The 16,923-nt window shown below is 38.5% G+C and overlaps 1 protein-coding gene across 3 annotated transcripts in view; it reads left to right on the plus strand.

The window, feature by feature from the left end:
* Positions 1 to 16,923, plus strand: part of LOC134211354 (uncharacterized) — a 339,309-nt gene that overhangs the window by 207,122 nt on the left and 115,264 nt on the right. For all 3 annotated transcript variants that reach the window (XM_062688139.1, XM_062688140.1, XM_062688141.1), the window contains 2 exons: positions 14,394 to 14,472; positions 14,544 to 14,561. In XM_062688139.1, the coding sequence (XP_062544123.1) occupies positions 14,394 to 14,472; positions 14,544 to 14,561 (97 nt within the window). The remainder of the gene's footprint in view (positions 1 to 14,393; positions 14,473 to 14,543; positions 14,562 to 16,923) is intronic.

Here is a 16,923-nt window from a genome sequence, read left to right on the forward strand (position 1 = left end):
TTGGAGAACAGGGTCCCTCCTTTGCCTACCGGTAGGACGCACGGCTACTGAGCAAGACCATGCTGAGAATGGTTGGGTTCGATTCCCGGTGTCGGTCTCGACTTCCCTGGGCATAAAGTTTTATTGTGTTTCATGGTATACGAATGCAAAAATGGCAATTGGCTTAAAAACCTCGCAGTTAATAACTCTTGATGTGCTGCTGGAGGTGGCAATGTCCCAGAAGGGGGATGTGATGCCAACAAAGAAGAAGAAGTAGTAGTAAAAGAAGAAGAAAAAGCAGAAAGAAAAACAAAGCTTTTTTGAATAACAAACAAAAATATTAACAGTATTTTAATAGAAATAAATATTTTGCAAATGATTAAACTTTTTTTTTCTAAAAACTCGATGGAAACATCGCTGATTGTAAAAATCGGCAGGCGCTTGAACAGACTCCACTGGGTCACTGTCACTGGGTCACTGCTTTGTTTTTGTCTCCAGGGATAACTAGAAACACAATCTTTAGCGGATATACTAGTTCTGACATTGCTCTTCTAGCTAGTTTCAATTTAAAATGCTAAAGCTAATGCACATGCTAATCAATTCTTCGATCATAATAACAAGAAAGCAAATATTATATGTGTTGTCTGACCATACTTGGTTTAATTTAACACTCTATTTACCATTCATTTATTGGTCATGAACTATTGCTGGCATAACCTAAACATGCTCAATGTATGATAAACGTTCACACTATTTCTCTTCATCCAGTATAACATCCATGGCTTTTTAAAGGGGTGACAGATCATCGCCAAATGCCATCGCAACGCAACGCCATCATCAAACACCATGTCGTATGCTGGCTGAATAATCTCCTAGAACAAATGGTCCGAGCATTATTGCAGCGATGATATATGATCGCATCTTGTTTCGCACTTCGTCTACCGTGCTGCGATGAGGTGGAATGGAAACTAAACGGCAGAGGTGAGATTTGTTCTAATTTTAGAGAATAATCTCCCATATAGTTGTAACAAGGCATGTATGAAGCGCACGTGGACAAGCGACAGTTGTATATCATAGGGGGAATTAATGATGATACCTCTCTTATGGTACTTTGGTGTTCGACATTGACACAGCGCTAGTGTTGGTTGAAGTCAAATGTCTCAATTTTAACGAGCAGATAGATGTTTCCCTGTGAGATTAGATGATTTAATATTATTGTGCTCAGTTCATAACATCACTAGTTTTATGACCTCAACTTCAAAACGATCAAAGACGTTCGACACATCACATCAATGTGTGACATAATTAAATATGTTTGACAGCTACCAATGTGGAATCCACAGTGTCCCAACCGTCTTGCCGTTTCGCAGATTTCTACTCGATTTTTATGAGGATAGAGCAGAAACGCGAAATCAATACCTCTAGAATGTTTTACAGCATTATCGGCTTCTCTGGGCATAGTGTATTCATTGTATTTGCCACACATGACACATACTCATGCATTGGTCGGCATAGACATACTTTCAATGAAAAACTGAGGAAATGCTAATAGAATACTTAGTTGAAAAGCAGGTCAAGTTCCAGTTGAAATGTGGAGCTATGGAAGAAGAAAAAAAAAATTTTACTCTGCAGTCATGTATTTCAGCTCTAAGCTAACTAATTTTGTTTATTCGATCGCTTGTAATTCTGTCTGATATCATGTGACTGGTTGTCCGTAACAACATAGGTCTTGAATCCTGAACGATTAGGCCTACAATATCCCCACGATATATAGAAAAAAAACGCCTGGTCTCCGGCTTCGCGCCATGGAAAGTGTTGGCGTATTTAAGCCACGAATACACGCACTGTGCCCACTAGATTTAAAGATTATCGATGTTATAGTTAGACTGTTGTTTGTTACCCTATATGTCGTAAATCCATCTCGTATATTTCCATTTCGTTGCTGGCTCCCAAGTTTGTTTGTGAAACATCGTGCGTAAGTTCATCAACATCAGCATCGTTACAATTCAAATTTCCTTGTTTCTTTAGTTAGGCGAGTGATCGAAGACGTAAAATGGCCTATCTGCAGAAGACAAATTCGATGATCGGTCAGATCTAGGAACTTTTCCGGTGGGAATGATAATCGACTTACAATAGACTAATTATAACACGTACCCTAGGTTCTAAAGGAGATATCTGATTACATTAAATAGCAGTTCTTATTACATACATTATATGTATAACATTCCGAATTAAATTCTCTAGATCCCTAAAACAGAACGTTGTGTATAATTATTTAAAATACTTGAAATTGGTCACATATGACTAGAAGATCTTTACTTAGTGATTATCTCAATTGGATTATATTCATAAATATAGGTTCTTCGACAGAAATGCTATTCGGCAAAAAAGGCGGATTATCTAAATGTCAACAAACTTACAACAACTGTTTCTTTTCTGAGGAATGATGATGAAAAAACACTTCGTTGGTATCCCACTGAGATCCCCACAGTATCGGTCGTCGAGTAGACACTCAATGAGCAGTGTCCGAGCAACGCATTTGGCAAACAACTAACAGCTGAGTATGTGAACGTGAGAAATCGTCGGAACGAAACAAAAATCAAACCAAAATAAATCTTTCCCTATGACTGGCAGGATTTGCAACGGAATTCGTTGTATCTGCTACGCTTATAACGGCTTGCCGAGGACACTTCTGTTGTTGTCTACGTTGGTTTTGCACGGTGACTTCCAACCTGCCTCGCGTACCGCGTTACCCCCGGACCACTTCTATTCTCACTAATGTTGCGCGGAAACGGCGAGCTAATGCCACGAGTGAGGCGCGAAAGTATCAAACCCGAGATGTATGCGAAGCTGCCAGCTTGAAACCGTAAACGAGAAGTCAATCTTGCTAATGAGATACAGTGAATGATTGACGGCGTAAAATTGGATTGGACATAAGCACGTAACGTTGTCCGCCGAGCGACTGCATAGCTTTCTCTGATTCATGTTTCAAACGAGACGTGGGAAATTTCAATTCGAAGGGACACTTCTAAGTGCTAGAAATGTAATTCCTTCCAATGGGATAAATTGATGGTCAGATTGAGATTCGGAAAATAGGTCATAGAATTGGTGACAATAATTATAAGATCGAAATGAAGTTTGAATAGTTTACTGGAATATGGACAAACATATTAATATTTACATTATTTTCAAACGTTCACAATTTCCAGAAGTAATTTCAATATTTTTATGGACGTTATATACCTCATAGATATATTAAAAATACTATCCAACAAACAGTTTTAGCTAGATAAGCTATTCTTAAAGCCGAAGAAAATTATTTTTGCTAATACACTCTGTCCCGCATTAATAGGTACACCCCATATTTTAGGATAACTTTTTTTTCTGTTGCACCGATATTCACCAAATTTTGTGTGTAGAATAATGAGTTGAATTAACAATATTTGACCAGCTTACTCCATTTGTTCATTTATTCATAAATAAATATGTATAAAAAGGGGTGTCCAACATTAAGAGGTATACTACAGCAAAAGTTAGTTTTTATCGTAATTCGTGAAACTTCGTTTTATTGAAGCTCTTCAAGCTTATATCAGCACAAAATAGTTAATTAGTCAACAGTGCATTACTCAGTTCTGTTTTGCACACCAATTTCTTTCGTTGCGCCTTCGAATATTACAATTTTTGATTTTGTCATATATGTTGCAAAGTATCGTCCCAAAAACGTTTAAACCGAATATATGTCTGGAGAAAGAGCCCCTCGAGTATATGGTTTTTTGACAGAGAGGCTCCTCGAGGATATGAATTTTTGTAGTCGCCAATCACATTTTTGTGTATTAGGTCGCGTGTATCTTTGGAGCATTCAGTTTCCAGATCCAAAATATTAAATATAGGGCTTGAAATGTTGTTTAGTATAACTTGAAAATCTACTCTGTACATTAGGGTGGCTCAAAGAACACTTTTTCAAATTTTTTGATGGGCCCTCTTATTCGGTTCTACTTGATGCCCTGATGCTCTGGACAAAATTTCAGCCAAATCGGTCAACGTTTGGGCGGTGCTAAACTCGTTGGAAGTTTATATGGAAAAATGTATGCAGAAACATCCAAAAACAGTGATTTGAAGTTGAACGGCACAATTTACGATCAAGAATCATGATACTCATTCAGTTCTTGTAGAATTAAATACAGAATGTTATGCTGAAAACCGCGAGAAGATTAGAGTTGATTAGGCAAAGATATTAGCATTTTACTGTAGTATTGTAGGGGTGAATTTATTTCTTTTCAAAGGTAAAAGAAACGAAATTTGGTCAAACCCCACTTCAGAGAAATGCTAATAACTTAGCAGGGCAAACTCTAACCTTCTCGCGGTTTTCTGCATAACATTCTGTATTTAATTCTACAAGATCTGAATGAGTGTCATAGTTCTTCATCGGAAGTTGTTCCGTCCAACTGCAATTTACTGTTTTTGGATGTTTCTGCATACATTTTTCCATATAAACTTCCAACGAGTTTAGCACCGCCCAAACGTTGACCGATTTGGCTAAAATTTTGTCCAGAGCATCAGGGCATTAAATAGAACCGAATAAGAGGGCCCATCAAAAAATTTGAAAAAGTGTTTTTTGAGCCACCCTAATGTACAGAGTAGATTTTCAAGTTGTACTAAACAACATTTCAAGCCCTATATTTAATATTTTGGATCGTGAAACTGAATGCTCCAAAGATACACACGGCCCATCAAAAAAATTGAAAAAAGTTTTTCCCATATTAATTTGAGCCACCCTACTGTACATTTTATGATTATTAAGGACAAGGTTGGAGCGGTATCTGAGATGGCCGCTAATATTTATTAAGAATTTTTGCAGCCAAACTATGCTATCAATATCATAATAGATTTGTCTCCAATGCCTCATGTTAAAGAAATGCCATGCTTTTTCGATATTCCATCGAACAGGGTGGTTGTAGGAAAATGAGGTTAATTGAGGAAGCCCTGTTGAATGGGATGTTTGTTTCTCAGCAGAAAATCAAATACTACCAAGCGTTTCAATTTTTTTTCTTATAATAAAAACATTCCTTAACAGTCTTTTAAGGTCGCATACATTTTCATGAAAGAAAATTAAAAAATGACAAAAATTTCAATGATATTGCCCAAATACTGTCTTGATTCAAGTCCCGAACCAGATATAAACTTCGGTGAGTGACGCTAAAATGTTCTGGTTCTCACATTTTCCATGGCTTCCAGTATGAATCAAGAGTAGAGATCAAGAGAATGAACTATTTCGAATACCTAGTAATGAAATGAAATACATAATTCAAGTCTAAACAGACCTTTTAAATCAAGCGCTTGCGAATTTATCGAAAGGTGTCAAAACACTTCATAGCACACAAGTAAATATCATTTAAACACTTTCTATGATTATAAAAACCATGAGTAATAGTTTTTCAATGGTTTAGTTACTTTATCTCGTGTGAATATTTTTGAAAACAAATAAAAGCTCATTTGTGTTAAGTGTACTTATTAATGTGGGACACCCCTTGCTATTCGGCAAACAAGGAATAAAGTAGGCTAGCCAAATTTTGCCAAACATTGTTAATACAACCCCTGGATCCACTCAAAAAATTGGGTAAGGATTGGTGCAACAGAAAAAAAAAGTCGATAAGTCGAGTCAAGTACAAGACACTGAAGACGGCCTTACTGTTGAGGTCGAAATACGTATCTGTCGAGATACAATTAAGTGGTGGAATTCAATGGGATTGTTTTAACTCGTCTTATAACAAGAGAAAAAAAAAGTTATCTTTAAAATATGGGGTGTACCAGCGCCGTAGCGTAGACTCCTGGCGCCCTTGGCAAAATCTTTTTTGGGCGCCCCTCTTTTACCTAGGAAAAATATGTAAGATTTCAGAATCCAATAATATTTTGAATCCCACCTTAAAGTTTTATAAATTTTTATTAACGAGATTCTCTTCACTATGTTGGCTTGTAGGAGAGTAAGATTCAAAAGTTTAGTGAATAGAAGATGTTTTATATAACAAGCAGTATATTAGGCGGTATGTCCCTGAAAAGTTTTTAAATGTTGCGAGCGTTTACACTAAATTGGAAAATATGGTGGCTGTCAACAAACCACGTGGACTGAAATTTCACAATCTCAAACCAGCACCGCCGTAGACTTTTCCAAAACCTCTCCCCCACCACCTTGAAATCTACGTAGATTTTTCCAAATTTTACAAAATATCATATGTGAATGGACAATCAAAATCGAAATCAAATTTAATCCTCTGTCCACTGCTCCTGAAACCAAATCTCGAAGTCAATAAATTTAATTTCTGTTTAATTCGATTCCTCCTACAGGTGTGCACCACCGCTGCTGACACTTTTGCATCGGCGCACCACTGCTTAAAATCTGTCACGCATCTGACCTACATTTCTCCACGCCGGTTCAAATTTGTAGAAAACCGAAGAAATTTCTGAATTTACATGAAACTTTTGAATTATTTCCCGAGGTAATTTAATGTTTAAATGAACATTCCGAAATCTTTCCCGTGGAATTTTGGAATGGTTTCCTACGTTTTTGCAGATTTGGAGCAATTTCCTAAGGATTTAAAAAAAATCCTATGGACATTCCAAAGGTTTGTGGCAGTGAAATGGCACTGGGTTTTAATTATGGAAAGTCCAATCCAATAGATTTGAAAGTATCGAAGTAGGCTTTATATGAACGACAACGGAGAGCCACCAAAATATCAATCGAAGCAATCGTGGCAATTCGCAGTCAGTCAAATATATGTGGTGAACCATCGCAGACAGCAGTGATAGTTTTCCAGCAAACTCCCGCTTGCCTATTCCCACAATAAGCTCCACAAAAGGCTTTTCCGAATAATTTGCGATGGAAATTATAGTGAATTTTCAGTTGAAACTTTGGTGAATTTGTCGTAAAAAATTAGAATAATTTTTCATGAAAATTACAAGCGCTTTCTTACAAAAATTGCAATTTTTTTTTTGTGGACACTTAAAGAGTTTTTAATGGAAAATTCAAATAATTTTCAAGAGTTTCTTTAGAAATTCCTGTGAGCCTGTGACAAGTGCGGTGTCATCATCATCAATAGACATAGCCCGCTGTCATCATTGAAAAGCAATATGAAAAAAAAAATGCCCGTACATCATGGCGGACATCATACGATCTGCCGATGGGCTAAACAAAAGGATGTCAGTAGCCTGGTCCTAACGGCTGTTTCTTGGAAAACATACTTGCAAATACATCGTAGAGAAAAGAGATTTGAAAATCGTGACAAATCATATACAAATGTCAAATGGTTGGAACAAGAAAATCCAACTCTAAAGTAAATCGTAAGATGTAAGATGCAACATAAGAATGGGTCTGACAGTGGTTTGGACCATGTTGGGTCAATAACATCCATTACTTTGAAGTGGTCGGAATCGACATAGGAAGCAGGAAGGCCATGTGAAATGTGGGGCTATGAATGCTTTGATAGCACATGCCTTGGCACATGTTGTATGTGTTGCGCATACATTTTGCTAATCTACGAGAGCTTTGAGCTCAGAGCTCAGAGAAACCGAAATGGCAGTCAAGGATAAGACCAAATCATTCGACTTATTTATTTGAAATAGAAGAAAGATTAGAATAAAATTGTTCTGTTTCCCATACCGTAATTCTTGATTCCGGCGCCTCCTGAGGGCCTCCTGAGGCTCCCCCTTGGCGGGGGCCAACCCGGCCAACTCCACGCTACGGCGCTGGGTGTACCTATTAATGCGTATATAAGCAAAATGTTGGTTGGGTAGGTTGACTAAAAAACCAAGCAGCCCAAGAAATTAAATTGAGATAACTTAGAATACTAAAAAACAGGGAGATTAAGAAGATAAGTAAGACTTAGAACTAAGAAGACTGGAAAGATTAAAAAGATTAAGAACACTACACTAACACTATGAAGACTAAGAAAACAAAGAAAACTGAGTAAATTAAAAAGACAAAGGAGACTAAAGAAACTAATAAGAGCAAGAAGACTAAGAAGAATAAGAAGACTAAGAGGTTAGGAAGGTTAGGCTAGGAAGACACAGAAGACTAAAAAAACTAAAAATAATAAGGAAGCTAAGAAGACTAAGGAAAATACTAGGAATCTAAGAAAATTACGAAGATTAGGAAGATGAAGAAGACTAAGAAGAATAAGAAGACCAAGAAAACTTGAAAGACTAAGAAATCTAAGAACACTGAGTAGACTGAGAAGACTATCTACATTAGGAAGACTCAGAAGACTAAGCAGGCTAGGAAGACCAAGCAGATTAAAAAACTATAAAGACTAAGAAGACTTAACAGACTGTGAAAATTAAGTAGGCTAAAAAGATTGGAAAGATTCAGAGGATTAAGAAAAATAAGAAGACTAAGGCGACTCAGAAGGCTAAGAAATCTAAAAATACAAAGAAGACTAAGGAGACTGAGAAGATTAAGAAGACTAAGAAGACTGAGAAAACCTAGAAAACTAAGCAGGCCAAGAAGACTAAGACTATCCAGCTTAGGAAGAATCATAAAACTAAAAACACTAAGACGGCTAAGAAAACTGAACAGACTATCAGAAGATTAAGAAAAAATATGAAGACTGAGACGACTATGAAAACTATGAAGACTAAGAAGTTTAAGATGACACAGAAAACTAGTCTTCTTAGAAAACTAAAAAGACTAAACAGACTAAGAAGAACAAGAAGACTACCAATAATAAGAAAAATAACAAGAATTAGAAGACTAAGAAGAATTAGAACACTAGATCGAGATTAGGAAGACACAGAAGACTACAAAGACTAAAAAGCATAAGAAGGCTAAGAAGATCAAGAGGACTAAGAAATATACTAGGTAAGAAAATACGAAGATTAAGAAGATGAAGTTTAGTCTTCTTACTAAACAGACTATAAAGATTGAGTAGATTGAAAAAAATCAAAAGATTAGAAAACAAAAAGATTAAGACGACTGAGAAGACTAAAAAGACTAAGAAGATTAGGAAGACTAAGAAGTCTAAGAAGACAAAGAAGACAAATAAGACTAAGAAGACTAAAAAGATTAAGCAGATTAAGAAGAATAAGAACAGTAAGAAGACCAGGAAGACAAAGTAGACTAAAAAGACTAAGAGAACAAAAAAGACTATCTAGATTGGGAAGACTCAGAAGACTAAAAAGATTTAGAAGGCTAAGAAGACCAAACAGACTATAAAGATTAAGTAGACTAAGAAGATTGAACAAAATAAGAAGATTGAGAAAAATAAAAAGATTGAGAAGACTAAGAAGACTAAGAAGACCAAGGAGACAAAGTAGGCTAAGAAGACTATCGAGATTAGGAAAACTCAAAAATCTAAAAAGACTAAGAAGGCTAAGAAGACTAAACAGACTATGAAGATTAAGTTAGCTAAGAAGATTAAGTTAGCTAAAAAGATTAAGAATATTACAAAGATGAAGAAGAATAAAAAAAATAAGAAGACTAAAATTACCAATAAGACTAAGAAGTCATAGATCACTAAAAAGACTCACTAATTTACAGCTTCGTGTAAGAATTTTCACATTCTTCGTCTCTCCGGCTTGTTTTGCTGATCCCGTCGTTTTCCCTCTCTCCTTCGAACTGTCGGTACTGAAGGATCAGGCGCCGTACGTTAGCTGTGACTCGTGCCCGCGTTCACCAATCGATCAGCTATAGTAGTACCATTGCATTTATACCGGCATGTCCCAGAATCCAGTAAAATCGAGGTGTTGTTGTTTAGGCGTTTTGCTAGAATCCTGATTGCCATTCGTGCTGGGTATTGAACTGCGAGGAATTTGAAAGAGAGATTTCCAGCTTCGGCCATGACCGAGATGGGCTGGTCACAAACGCTTCGGAGCCGTATAATTTTGTTGTACGTTGGGGCGAGGGTCTGTAGGGTTGCGGACCTCAGTCGACTCACTATTCCTACTCCGTATGTGTCAGCTTTGTAGGGACCGTCATCGAGCCAACAGGCAGTACGGTTTCACGATTCCCACGTGGAAGTTTCACCACTACGCCCGATGTCGTTCAGCAGTTCAAGAAGCATTGCTTTAAGGGATGGCGAAAGACGTTGCAGCATAACCGATCGAACCTAGGTTTGTTGAGACACTTTACCCTTTGTCGAATGCCCACAGAAGTTCGTCCGCCCGCCACATGTCTTGCCTTATTATTCACCTTTCGTGCCGTTACTCGTGTCACCTTAAATTTTCCAAGACCTCGGGATGGTCCGGATAACATTACTACGGATGTCACCGATGTAAAATCGCTGCTTTCGCTTCATCGCACCATCGTGGTGCCGCTTTCAGTCCAATACGACGACTGCTGTCATAATCTTCTCGGTAAAGTTGTTAACATCCCATTCGCATTTGGTCGGATAGCTTCGGCCGTAAGCCGCTCATACAAATACCAATCGGCTTGATCGTAGAGCCACTTCTGTCGTGTCATTCGCTGATTCGACCATCCAGGAATGGACGATGTGATCGGGATATGGGCATAATTATATGTGTCTGACAAGGTTCGCCAAGTAAACCTTGGAGCCAGATTCTCGGAACAGATGGTCACGTCAATTTGTTACCCGTAGCCGGGTCAAGAACCTCGAATGGTGGACCAGTCATCTCGGCGATGTACCAACCAAGCGCATTTAATTGGTAAGATCTCCAAGTGTAGAAGTCCCCAAAAAGCAACACCGGAATGACTCACTCAGAACAGCCTGACACTACTCAGAACTAGGCGGGATGAAGATAGACTCTATTCCGTTGCCTGGGTCGGTACGTGGATGTGTACGGCGATAAGCTACAGGGTGGTGGTGTGTTCCTGCACACGCTCAAACGGTATGCCATCCCGGATGTGTACGCTGGTCGACTAAAGAAGCAACGTGTTGGTAGACACCGACGAAATTTGGTGCGACAACGGTTTGGTTTACATTGGTCGGCTCGAGATCGGCGATGAGGAGCTTCAATTCGCTGATATTGACCAAAAAACGCCACCGAGGTATCTATCCGTTACGAATTATGTGACGAACAACGATGTGTTTGCCCTACGCGTCAGTAGGTCGGTTGTGGGAGAAAAAATCGTCGCAGTAGCCTCTGTAGGTGTTCGTAATATGCTGGGACTTGCCTTTGGGACGCTTTGTCTAATAGTGCCTGTCGAAAAAATTACACCAGTTTTGCCAATATCAAGAACAGCCGGCATTGTACATGGGTTTTGTTTTGTGTACACTACCAAAAAATCAATATTTTTTTTCATATGTAACGACACATAAAACGATCAGAAAGCATCCGTTATAAATTTCATATGGGCTTTATAATATACAAAATTACACAGATACCCTTAATAAGTATGAGTTATCACAAACAATTGCAACCCTAATCGAAAATATATGTGGAGACTAATAGTTAAAAACCATAACATCTCACACATAAAACTGATAATGTTGGAACATGTAATTGGTACCGATACGAAACACAAGAGAAACCGAGGGAAGTGTAAAAAATGGAAAAAATACGAGTGACGCGTGCAGAACGATATGCATTAAAAATTTGGATTTTCAAGCAGGTAAGACTTATTTTATTTACAAATTACTACTTAATACACTTAATACATGCTTGCATTGCACTTTCTCTTTGTTTGATGAATTCAGATGCAGCCAAGAATGCAGCGCCAGTGGAACAAGCTCGGGAACAAGTGAATAATAACGTTGTGGTAGCCCGCGGACTGAAATCGGATACTTTCTCATTCTCTTAGAATTGGAAGATGGAGTCGGCGATGACGGTTGATAGGACGCAGGAGGCGGTTGTTTCGCACGCAACATTGACGGAGGATATTGCTGATGATCGGACTCTCGGTGAGACGGATGGTCCTTTAGTTAGAGGCTCGGTTAGAGGGGATTTATGACGCGAAGAGTGAAGATCTGGCTTCCAAAAATACGATGATGCGAGAATCAGAGACGATGTTTGACCGTGGATTTTGCAATCCTTGAAGCACAGCCTTTCGATTAAAAGTGCACTTTATAGTAAAGGCCGTAAAGATGAGGAAAAAAGAGATTGACTTCATCGGTTCCGGTTGCATCGTGTTCAACACCATCGACTCTCGTCAGAATGAAATAAAAATAATCAGAAAATAAGTTTTGTGTTATTATTGCATCATGTCTCGAATATCATTGTATTTGTATTGCAACTTTTAAAGAGTCAAGAAATGAATTTTATTTTAGGAATCCATTTAATATTATGAGCAACACATAATAAAGTATATCGATGGTCATAAATAAGTTATATGTGTCGTCACTTATACATTTTCTATTAGGTGCACACATAAAATGCATTAGAATAAAGCTATTGCAAAAATCTATATCGCTCACACATAAACTTGATATGGGTTTTTTGCTCAGTGTAGTATTTCTATGGCAGGATGGGTCTTATCCGGGTGGGAGAACTACTATGGTGTGGTGTAGACTTGTAAAGTTTTTTTCCTTTATTAAGGTGTTTTTAAAGTTAATTTTAAGTTTACCACTGAGACCTGTAAAGTTATGCTATGGACCCAATCGACCAGTGGAGAATTTTTCGATCACGAAAAGTTTCCTCCTCACCGGAGCGGGAATCGAACCAATACTCTATAGCCAATGTGTCTAGACGATTGAGGTGATCATAAACGTTCCTCTTTTTTCTGGACCAATTTCTGTCAGGTTACCCATGAATTCTGGCTACATCTTGGGATCACTTCCATCGGATGGCACGCGTTCGCACTTTCAATTTATTCACCCTGCTGATTCACGTCGAAATTACTTTCATGCATCATTCTGACTGCCACCGTCACCATCGTGTTCGCAAAATATTGCCCATCTAATTGTCGTTCTTCTTCGTCATAATCGCTCAATTGGACCAGACTACATCATTTTCCCCTGCATAAAACGTATACATAAATACGACATCATCCCTGGCAAGAATGAGGGGAGATACACAGCGAGCGCAAAGCGAAACAAACGAGCATCGAATGAGTTGCGAATACTTGTCATACTCTGCTTCTTGTTGCGAGGCCAAAAGAGCAGATCCACGCGATGCCGGCATGACACATTCCGCCGCCGGCGCGACCGTACCGGGGCAGGCCCTGCGCTCTTAAATTTGGTTTTCTCTAAGCCCAGGAATGTCGTCAACTGTAAAAGAATAAATAATTTTGACGATAAGACATCGGCGGCACATGATAGGAAGTGGAAATTGAGCGGCGCGGCTAGAGAAAATAAGCTGCTGCTATCTTTACGCTTTCCCAAGCTCTGAGAAAGTCGGCTTTCGTTAAGGATGTATGGATTACGGGAGGTCGTGCCTGCCAGTGAAAGGTTCATTAAAAAAATACTCACATGATTCGTGCAACAGACAGGCGCATTAATTTTAATTAGCCGTCGCCTCATTCTAGACCCGTGGACGATAGAGCAAAGATGTACTACGCGATGCAAAAAAAAAAACACTATGCAGTTTTCGTTGACTGAATCCTGCAGGTTGAAGCAGTGATGCCAGATGATATTCAGAGTGCATGAATGTTCATACCATGCTGTTATTGGAGAGTCAATGTAGAGCCATGGTCAGCACGAATTTTAAACAAATACTAGAACAGTATTACGAGACGGATGAGAATCCCATCCCAATACAAAATATATCAACATGGTTTCTGGATGGTCCCTAACTGAATGTCTGAAGCGTTGTTTGTGAAACAATCATTCGGTGGTTTACAATGCAATAATTTCGGTGACATTTCCTTGAGTGAGGTTTTTTTTACAAATAACGAAATGTTTTCACGTTGTCTTCAAAATAAACACATATCATCGCATCTAGCACCTCTGGTGTTGACGGTGCAAGCTACAATACCCAAACGATCTGAAGCCATTCAACGAGTGCAATAAAGGACAGTGTTTGTTTTGATGCGTCAACCGTACACGCAGACATCAGAATACCCGAAAGTGAGTTCATTTCAACCAGATCCTGGGTTGATGGTGATCCTGATGAAGAAAAAATGGCAATTTGCTTTTACTCAACCTTCGAGTAGTTTGCCTCTAGAGTATATTGTTATTGATAAGATTACTATATCAAAAAGGAAATCAATCAAAAATAATTTTGATTCTTGAAAACAGTTGTATTCAAAACTGAGTACAAAAGCACTCAATGCTGGGTTTAGTTTTTCTCTGTGTGCCGAACAAAAAACAGCATTTGTATACCTACTCAGCGCTGGGTAATGGCTGACGACTGGCACTCGTCATCGCCGTATAGTCGTCGTCGTCGTCGTTGTCGCCGCCGCGCTACTTTTGTCGTCTGGTACTGAACTAGATTTTATTGTCCCTGTCCCGTTAGCAGAGAAGAATTTTTGAGTTATTTTAAAATTTTAATGCGTTGTCTTCTTTTCTTTTCCGCTGTGTCGTTTGCAGACGTCAACATGGTAGCCGAACCGAAACCACATCAAACGGGCAGAAAGCGGCAGAACAAATCCAAAACCGGAAATGATTGGTGAGTGAGACGATTTTTTCACTTTATGGATCAAATGTGATAATTTATTCTTTTTACTATTTTTTCCGCAGGGACTATTACTATGACAGGTGAGTATTACTTGAAAAAAAAAATATGTTTTTTCTGGTTCAATAAGGCCGATACAAATATTAAATTTATTTTGTGTCCGACAGCTCTTGGAATGTACGAAGGGGGGGATAACAAAAATAACAAGGAAACGAAAAAAAAGTCCAAAATGCAATTATTTCATGGAAAATTTTGAATTTTAATGAAAAACGATAGCAAGGAATGTTTAGAAAAAGCAAAGAATATGAATGTTTGTAACAAATTTATCCAGCAGTGAATTTAGCACAAACTTTATATAATTAAAAAAAATACTGGAACTTATTTTTGTAGAAATTTCTGTTTTTCTTTTTGGAAAAGGGCTGGTTTTGCTGATGAACTTTAAGTAAACTGTTGAATCCATAACACCAAAATTTTCCACAATCCATAACACCAAAGTACTGCTTTTGCTTTTGCTTAAGTCAAGTATGAAACTGAAACTGGTTGAATCAATAGGGGCAATGGTCAGATGTACTTTTGAAATCACGAATGTGTTGTTTGAACATGGCTGTTCCATGCATAGGCTCGGAAATGCAGATTTCCTGGACTATACGGAATACTTAGGTGACGTCTGAAATAAAATCGGTGAAGCACGCCATATCAGCATGCCTACGATCCTGAAATTATTGGAATGCCATGCTACTTGTTAGCGGCATGGATACGACCTCGGACAAACCCGTAGAGAGGATGCAATGGACGCTAAACTCACCAATACAAGAAACATGCGCGGATGAGCTGCGGGGGTTTCTGTATGCAGTAATATCCCGATTTTATCACCCCCCTAGTGAATTTTGGGGTGATAAAACAGGGAAGGTGATAAAATCGGAAATTTTTTTTTTTCTGTTTTTCAACTTTTTTACCCGAAAATATATCATGTATTTTGATAATGTCAGGTATATGCATGCAAGAGCTTTTTGTTTTAATATAATCTTTTTCTGGTAACACTTTTTGATCGTAACTGATAATCAATTATTTGCATTGAGCGTGCTCATAGCGGTTCATCAGTAAAAAACTTTTCTAAATCAGTACCTATATGGAAAACCATCTGAGTGAAATTTCACAAAACTAAACTTCATCCAAAAAATCTTTGATAGACGTAGTAGCGACATCGAATATATTCATGCTTAACTGTTACTAAATAAATACGCGTGCTTACTAATCATGCATGGGTTAGCTTTCAACGTATGATTCACGTGTGTGAGTTTGCTTCATATAATGTACTTGACTAGAATGCTTATTTCCATTGTAGCTTCCGTAGCGAACGTCCATAGGTTTGCTTGCGTCTTCGTTTGTTTTGCTCACTAAGGCACTTCAGAACAGTGTAGTTTAGTTGTGAATTATAACTCAAATTCCACAAAACGGTTTAAATCTACCCAAAGACAAGGTTGGTATTTAGATCAGCATGAGCTTTTGAATAAATTATAATTGGAGCTCTTAATACATAGCTCTAAAACATGGCAATATAATTTCGAGAAGAAAAAGCGGCATTCTCTCACCCTGCGGCAAAAAGTCAGCATTCTCAATGACCTGGAGGGCAAGGTGACGACAAAAGCGGACATTGCTAAAAGGTTCAATATTCATCGAACAACTGTGAGAAAAATCGAGAAAAATGCTGAATCCATTCTTAGAGCTGCTTCACACCGGAGTTGTCGGCGACAAATGAACTTTAAGTACGTTTCGACTGGTGCACACAAGAGATTGGAGGACAGCTTGTTTTTGTGGTTTCTTAACCAACGGCGTCTTAACAAAACCGTTTCCACAACTATGATGACGTTGAAAGCAAAATCATTCGCTGCACGCTGCGGTGTTCCAGAAGCATTTAAATTCTTGGATCATTGAGCTCATAATTTCAAGGCTAGGTATGGCATTCGGAAACTGAAAATTTGTGCGGAAGTGCTTTCAAGTGACTCAGGGAGTATTGAGCGTTTCCTAGAGCAGTTTCATGACACCGTACAGCGACGAGAGCTTACCGCTGAAATGATTTACAATGCTGATGAGTCCGGGTTGTTTTTTAAAATGCTTCCTTCAGAAACACTTGTTGGTCCCAGTGAGAACAATGCGCCAGGCCGTAAAGTTATCAAACAGCGCATAACTTTTATGTCCTGCTCCAACGTGACTGGTGACCATAAGCTGCGAATGGTTGTGATTGGAAAATCCCGCAACCCTAGAGCATTTAAAGGAGTTAAGGTACCTGTCTCATACTTTTCCTCAAAAAATGCTTGGATGCAACGGGACATATTTGATACTTGGTTCCATGGAGATTTTGTTCCATCGGTACGAAAGTTTGCGGCTGAGAAAGGCATTCCACCGAAAGCAATACTTTTGGTGGATAATTGCTCCGCGCATCAC

This window comes from Armigeres subalbatus, chromosome 2, assembly GCF_024139115.2.
Source record: "Armigeres subalbatus isolate Guangzhou_Male chromosome 2, GZ_Asu_2, whole genome shotgun sequence".
Taxonomy (NCBI): domain Eukaryota; kingdom Metazoa; phylum Arthropoda; class Insecta; order Diptera; family Culicidae; genus Armigeres; species Armigeres subalbatus.